Genomic DNA, 8,136 nt, shown 5'->3' with positions numbered 1-8,136 from the left:
ATGAGATCACAAATCCAAAGTGTCAACCAGAGCCCATATGTTTTTGTAGCCCTTTCCTCGTGTAAAAATAGCCAGCACATTGAACACTTTCAATTTGACTGCTCCTGTCATGCTCTCACATAAAACCGATAAAAAAATGTCAGTTACTGGAGACAACGGATGGTCTATCTGAATCTGTTTCCCCAAGAAAAATATTTCAACTTCACATTGAAGAAGCATCCTCTTCAAAGCTTCAGTGCTTCGTGAAAACCAAAATAATGTTCATCCATAACACCCACCATGCAGATTCCTTTTAACATGTCAACATGTATTACCAACATAAATGAACAGGAACATGTCCAAATACAGCAGTAAAACACACGAGAAAATTCTTCCAAAACAGAGATATTACTCTATTAGTTGTTTTATGCATCATAGCTGCATTCATTTAATACATGAAAATTTTGCGTATTTTACCCAATAAATAAGTAAACATGATCTGAAGATAAACTAATGCATGTATAAATTGGCTAAAATGCAGCCTTGCACGCATACTTCCCAATGACTTCAGGATATAATGATATTCCATCATGTTGTTCATAACCCGTCAAAAAACCAAGTTTCTCTCATCATCAACCACTGCCAGATTATATAGCATCCACAAATTTACTTCTTCCAACGCAAATATCAAATTTCCAGCTTAAAAAATCCCTTGTGATAACATAACTTCCAATAGGACATTACGATCAAGTTCTGATAAAATCCCATCAATGGCAAGTCACCACAAATTCAGAAATCCTTCTCTGCTATATCACAAAGGTTATAATATGACAACAATTTAACAGTTCATAGAGCCAGCGAAAGTACAGTTTTCTTCCCCATCTTTCACTTGTTTTCCACATGAAAATCTAACCTTAATCTAGAAGCCCTACCTATCTTGCATATAGGAAAAAAAACTGAACTCAAATATATAAATGAGATGAGTGCTTCAGTTATCTTCTCCAATTCAATATATTCCAAACTGGTTATATCCTCGAGTTAACGGTGACCAGAATTCACATCCAGAAGTCACTGGTATCTCTTTCTTGCTCAAAAACATCCAAAGTTTCGTTTGTGCTTCCATAGACAGATCTTCAAAACGAATAAGTCATTTAAATTTCATCCCCATCTTCACTGTTGAACATTCAAACTGCAACAAACCCTCCTGCTAAACCTCCTACTTATCTAACCGCAATGCCAAATTTCAATCATCAAGAACTGTGTCAAGTGACCTGTTTAGGCAATCCCAAACACTTCATATTGTCAGGGAGGAACTTGAATCTGTATGTGTCAAAAAATGAAGACATAAGAAAGAACTGGTTGTTTAAAACACAAAAGCAACTACTCCAGTTGCAGTGGAGAGAGCAATCCAAGATAGGCGGGGTAATACACAACAGAAAGAGCATAGTAAAAAGAAGAGAAAAAAGCTTTGGACCTTATAAAGCCTAAGCTCTAGTAATAAGAACCACCTCCCAACGTACGGCTGCCTCCATAGAGAGATGATGAGTAAGAACTTCCACCCAGCTGCAATTGTATGTGAAAAAAAAAATCTCTGTGATAACAGTTTAACCAATATTATGAAATCCCTATAGCCTGGCTTCGCTCAAACAAGAAAATTGATCAAGAATTTATGTAAATATGTTTATAAAAATTGAGGTTGAAATCATACATCGGTATTATAGTAATCACTTCTGCTCGGATAAATAGAGGAATAGAGTCCAGTGCCAGTCCCGATAGGATCTTCAAAAATCCAAAGAAATGTAAATTTTGATTAGATCCATAATTATATCTTATGCGTGCTTAAAGTCCAAGTCAGGCAATTGCTAGTACAATACTTACCTGGAGCAAGTCGGTCATATGTACTAGGAACTGTTTGCTGACTTGGATAGCGTGTGCCACTGGTAACAGGCTCTGAATAATTATAACGGGTCCTAGCATGTCCTCTGCTTCCAGACTCATCATATCGAGGATTTTCATCCTGATGCAAGACACAATTTTTAATCATATATCAGTTTAATCAACATCTACCTCTGACATGCATGCATCAACTGCATTATAAGAAATAACCCTCATTTCATACCAATGTTGCATATGGACGTTTTGTTCCATGGCCAATAATATCATATGCATATGAATCCTGCCTCATACGGCTGTGCTCCAACTCTCTGTCTAGTCGACCAATATATGTATCTTCAGCAGGTGGAAATGAGTGTCTTCGAGACTGGAGAGGTCTTGCTCCACCACGTAGCAAGCTCCCACGCTTTGGTCCATAACCATCCTTGTACGTGACAGGTCTGGCCCCAGCAGTCCGGTTAGCGAAGTCTCCGCCTCGTCTTGTAGGAGCAGCAGGTCTACTATAAAATGCATTCTTTTGCCTTGAATAATCCCTGTAAGAACCCCTCCTTGGGCCACCTGCACATGAGAACAATTAGGCATCAGCTAACTGTTTAAAAAAATCGCCTGATGAGCATAGTGGAGCCACTTCAGTAGATACTATTCCACCCAGACAGGCATAAATTGTTCAAACAAAACTCTTTTAGCAAAAGACATATTAATTATACCTGCAATATGCCGGGGGGCTCGCCCAGGTCGTCGTTCATCACGGACAAGTTGCTCACGAAAAGCATGAAACAATGTATCCACGTCATCATCATCCCTGGATAAAAATCTTCCACCACGACCAACAAATCCCCGGCCACGCCATCGGGGTATGAAACCTCTCCCTCGCGGCATCCCCACTTTCTTCATAGGATACCTTCCGGCTTGTAGGCCCCAGTCTACCGTGTGCCAAAAAAATCATAAAAAATAATACATAAGGCCTAAAAAAATTTCGCAAGCTAGTGTACAGAAAGTTCGAAATCAAAAGCCAGTCTCACCTTGTCTAGTACGAATGCCAATGCCAGAGCGACCAATAGGGAATCCACCACGCATTCCTCCTTTCACTGCTTGACTCTTTGGAAGTGGATTGGCAAGTCTAACTCTGACTTTTAACTGTTGAAACTTAAAACATAACAAGTGAGCCAAATGCTATTTAACGGAACATTACAATGATGCTAATTTAAGGCAAATAGGACAAATATACAACTAATGAGGTCACCTTTGTCTCTCCATCAATCAACATAGTGTTGTTTAAAGCTTCAATGCATGACATGGCTGCCTCGTGACTAGTAAAATTCACAAATCCAAAATCCCTTCGCTTGGCAGTGGGCATGTTACGAGCCAGCACAACTCGTTCTATTTCACCATACGGCTTCAGGTACTCCTTCACTCGATCCTCATCCCAATAAGGTGGGATCCCATCAACAAACACTGACTTAACCTACATCAGATTAAAAGCAAACCATATAATAGATATCTCTGGCTTACAAAACAAGTAAAAACTACTAATAGATTTACTCACCTTTCCACAGGTAATATAACCTACTAGTAAAAACAATAAATTAGCAAAAGAAAAGACTAAAACCAAGCCACATAATAGCTATCTCCAAGTCACAAAACATGCAAAAACTATTTAAAGATTATACTCACCTCACCATAGACCATCAGTAAAAACAATAACGAACTTAACAAAGAACAAAGAGAGTAAAATTGTAGTTTGCAAGTAAAGTAAAGGCAACACACCTGGGCCATGATCTCTTCGTCAGGCTCACGCAGTGGCTCTGCAAATGCCACTTTTGCAGTTCTATCAGCACCAAAAATAACATCTGGCCTCTGAAGGCGTTTGTATGCATTCATCGCATCCATGTGCGTAGAAAATGCTATAAATGCAAAACCACGGCTTATTCCTTCATTTTGAGTATCACCCACTAGAGTTAGCTCTTCAAGACCCTCTATTCCGTAGTCCTTAAGCTTCCCTTTAACCTGTATTTTACAGCTAATTGAATAAGATATGATATATGAGATAGTGTTTGGCAAATCCCCTGTAATAACAAATAGGTAATTCCCCGGCTGCAACTCTTACCGCTTCCTTTGTCCACGTCTTGCAAATATTGCCCAAGAATAAGGTATCATTGTCCTCGCTTGGGGCAAGACCACACCGCTTCCCTCGGATCTAAACACCAAATAAATCCATATTTATCTTCAATTATATCTATAATTAATATGAATGTTTCAGTTACTTGAAAGCAATAAGTGAATTTTCATGTTTCCCTGTGAACAATAAGGCAACTAAACTAAATATGAATGTTAATAGCTTAGATCATAAAACTAGAGTAAAAATACAATACAACAAATATCTGATTCATTGCAGAAAAATCTAAGACAAAAGCCATCGAACGAAGTACAGAAGTTCTTAATGTTGAACCTTAAAAACTTATCACTGATACATATACAATTACTATTCCTCCAGACAACATATCGATGTGTCATTCAACGATGTTCATGTTTCCCTGACAATAATTGGGCAACTAAAAGTATGAATGTTAATAGCTTATATCAAATACTATTAAGTTCAATGGCGTAAATGTTATGCAGCCGATACAATACAGAAGAATAATATATTGAGGTGCTACATATACAAAAACTATTACTCAACACAGCATATTCAGGTGCTGCTATTTAGCCTACATTTAAAAAAAATACATAAGTTAATCAACACATAATAATCTTCTTTCAAAAACCACTTACCGTAGGGTTCTTCAGCTCAGTCACAGCATGCTTTGCTTGTTCATTAGTTGCAAATCCAATAAATGCGTAGCCCTTATTTTTATTCGTTCCTGGATTCTTTGGCAAGCGCACTTCTACCACCTCTCCCACCTGAGAAAATACTTTTCTCAAATCCTCTTCAGTTGCATCTTTATCCAATCCACCAACAAACACTTCAAGCTCCTTCTTTCTGCTCCTTTCCTGGACAGCGTCGGGTACTTCCATTTCATTGTGTTCTTCGTCTCCTTCCTCTTCCCCTGCGGCCTCATCATCACCCTCCTCGACCTCTGCTTCTTCATACCCTTCTCCATCACCATAGTCTTCCATTTCTTCACCCTCTTGATCGACATCTTCAGGCTCCTCTTCTTCCTCGTATTCTTCCCCACCCAATTCTTCATTTTCCATAGGTTCCACATCATTCTGTTCAGCCTTTTCTACCATCTCATCTGTTGTGGCCTCTTTCAGTTCTCCTGGAACTACCTTAGCGCTAGAATTTGTCACAAATTTATCAGTAGCACTGAGCTTAGAAGCATCTGCTGTTTTTGCCCTTGGCGTAATACCAACTTTAGTTTCCATAGCAGAACCAGTTTTCACCCCTGGAGTCACTTTTTTTACCAATTTTGATGCTCCAGGATTCCCCTTCATTTCCCTTGCCACTGGGAGATCCAGTAAAAACACTTTAATTTCTTGCATTACATAACATTCATAATGGAATCATTCTACATATCCCAGATTACTGACTATCAAGACATCCAGTAAACTCATAATTAAAATTTAAAGGCCACCAGAAATTTAGAAAATATCCCAACTTAAGACGAAAGAGCAAACCTTCAGCCTGTGTTTTCGCATCTGCTTCTGATATAGAAGTGCTATCTTTCAGATTCTGCTTCGTTTGCTCATCGGTTTTGGGCACATTAAATGCGGGCGTTCTATCTGTCTTTGCCTCATTGGTGGCTGACGCAGATTCTGTCACAGGATCTGTGGAACCGGGTTTTGTAAAAGGTTTTGTAGCCACCTTTTTGGGAGGAAGCTGCTTTGCAGTGTCAGACTTTGCATTTGGAGGGTTTGTGCTGCGAGTCCTCATTGCAAAGTACCTAAAACTAAAGAAAATATGTCACCGTACAAACATGAAAATATACAGTCAACAATAGTAAAACTCAGCTGAAAACATTTCTTTCACACAACACTCTCCTAGATTACTTTATTGAAGTTAAACCTAAGAGAAATTCATGGCTTGAAAACTGATCATTGTCAGAGTTTCTCCACTTAAAGATACTCTACAGGAGATTAAATTTATTTTACAGCACGTCCAATTCGATCTAACCTAACATAATAGTCTGTCAGAAAAAAGCCGTAAATCATCATATTCTCCCTGTAAGAACCTACGGCTATCCTAAATTTTTGCAAACAGAAAACCCTGTAATTGCACGTGGAAAATATTAAAAGCAAAAGAACTCCTACCTGTCTGTTCGGATATCGCAAATGATATAAAACTTGCCGTTACCAGATAATGGCTCTGGAGCTGAAATCCTTGCGAAATTTGAGAACATTCAGCCAAATAAATGGACTTGTAGGAAAACCACCGAGCAAACCATTAAAGCTGACCAAAACAAAAAACCCAATGAAAACTGATTTCATACCTGAAACTCGTTCGTCAGAGGTAAAATTTAGCGCTCACAACTTCACCGACAATGGATAACCATAAAGAAAAACCCCTGCTCGGTCTAAATTTGCAGGTTCACGTACTGTGGTTTCGAGTGTGCGGTCTCAGAAATCGATAGGGTTTGACTGTATTTAAAACTCCTGTACGCAAAATCTGATGTTTTTAATCGGATTTTCACGTCCGGAGAAAAGTACGTTTATATACTCGTTACAACGGTGCGGTCCCATGGACCTCGCCTGGGCTAGGCCTAGATTTTCTTGGGCGTTTAGTGAAGGGCGGAGCCGGAACTCGGAGTGTTTAGAATTGAACCCTTCCTGGCCTTCTTCGTGCTCTTCGCCTTTCATAGAAGGGCTTAAAAAAAATTACATTTCGAAAGTTAGATTAAATTTTTATATTTCAAAAGAAGGGAAATGGTTTTAATAGCATGTTAATACTTTTTTAAGTTTATGATAATTTTGAGTTTGTACTAACGCATAAATCACTTTGACTGACTAGTGATACTTTCGTAGAAGAGACCAGTCAAAGTCAAAATGACCTCATGCAATTTAATAGTTATGTCATGATTTGGAGACGTTTCCATGAGGCTCCCAACTTACGCCAACATGATACAACTTGCAACAATAATACATGAAACAATCATGGTACTATTACACCTAGCACATGGCGGCAGAGCACATTGAATAACCATTCAACAACTATGCACGTGGTTTCGCTCCTCCGTGATTATCCTTGATTGCTCTTTCCTTGCATCCATTTTTTCCATTTTCATTTAATTGCATCCCATCATCCACAGAAGCAAAGTTATCGTTCGACGCTAGACTATAAGGTATTTTTTGTTATCCTCCTCATATCTTCATTAACATTTGGTTTTTCATTCTATGGATTATTTAATGCAACACTCCTTCAAGTAATGGCAACCTTCATGGTCACACAATGTATCCTGGGCACCATAGAATCCACACCCTAGGAAATCAACATTGTGGCTAGATACCCTGAATGCAACTGCTTGCCATCCTTCCATTCTAGGAATGGGTGGTGGAGTTGTTTTCTACATTGTGAATGGTGCAAATTTTTATTGTCATAATTATATGAATCTACCAACCATGAAACGGATATCTATCTTATATCGAGGGTATTGGACTCCACAACTATATTTAAACTCTTGCTTATTTTTCTCCGTTGCTTAAATCCATACAAATTTCTTGTCAAAGTACGATATTTCATGAAGTGTTTTTGCTCTATCATAAAGCTACAGGTTTCCTTGAATGTTACAAAACATAATTCAACAAATCAATAAATAACCTATCAAGAAATCTATAGTCAAGTCCTATGGAATCTTCCTAAGTTTGAATTTTTTCTATCTCAATCTTGCTAAGGGATTTTTAATTTATGTATTTACTTATTCTATTGTTTTTATTTATTTAATAAGCATAAATCTTGAAAAAAATCTCCTATTAGTCGTCCTAAGAAGAATAAAATGCAATTGTTAATTGTTGAATCATTTAGCCTTACACAACGTACTAATCAACCATGTAATATAAAAAATGAAATTGATGTTCATCTACATGAATATGATGAATCAAATAGTGTAGAGCATGTTGAAATAGAAAACCCATCAAAGAAACACAAAATAATATTCAAATCCAAATGGAATGCAAGGTTTCCATGGGCCTATGTTTTAAAACATTTAACGGTAATGAAAGGATAAAATGTTTTTGACGTGTTAAATTTAAAAGTGAGACTCCATTTTCAAAAGAGGGAACTACCACTCTTCAAGTTAGTGGTATAAGTGGCCATGCAAAATCAAAAGC

General features: G+C 37.9%; 1 protein-coding gene across 5 annotated transcripts; it reads right to left on the bottom strand.

The window, feature by feature from the left end:
* Positions 1–767: 767 nt before the first annotated feature.
* LOC149213919 (uncharacterized) lies at positions 768–6,463 on the bottom strand. Of its 5 annotated transcripts, none has more exons than XM_089392135.1 (14): positions 6,303–6,463; positions 6,124–6,184; positions 5,491–5,762; positions 4,645–5,318; positions 3,980–4,069; positions 3,640–3,879; positions 3,116–3,337; positions 2,895–3,009; positions 2,580–2,795; positions 2,099–2,430; positions 1,858–1,996; positions 1,688–1,758; positions 1,454–1,542; positions 768–1,250 (listed from the first exon to the last, which is right to left on the bottom strand). In XM_089392135.1, exons 3-13 carry the CDS (start codon positions 5,744–5,746, stop codon positions 1,471–1,473), a joined length of 2,427 nt encoding a protein of 808 aa, XP_089248261.1. In that variant the 5' UTR covers positions 5,747–5,762; positions 6,124–6,184; positions 6,303–6,463; the 3' UTR covers positions 768–1,250; positions 1,454–1,470. The 5 variants fall into 5 exon arrangements, with proteins under 5 accessions (XP_089248261.1, XP_089248265.1, XP_089248260.1 ...); XM_089392139.1 differs by having other exon boundaries at positions 768–1,299; positions 5,491–5,756; XM_089392134.1 differs by having other exon boundaries at positions 5,491–5,756.
* Between the last annotated feature and the right edge of the window lie 1,673 nt (positions 6,464–8,136).

The sequence above is a fragment of the Pinus tabuliformis genome, chromosome 1_1 (genome assembly GCF_031772625.1).
Source record: "Pinus tabuliformis cultivar Carrire ecotype Pingquan chromosome 1_1, CPIR1, whole genome shotgun sequence".
Lineage (NCBI taxonomy): Eukaryota > Viridiplantae > Streptophyta > Pinopsida > Pinales > Pinaceae > Pinus > Pinus tabuliformis.
The sequence above is the reverse complement of the archived record's forward strand: the minus strand, read 5'-3'. Positions and strand labels throughout refer to the sequence as shown.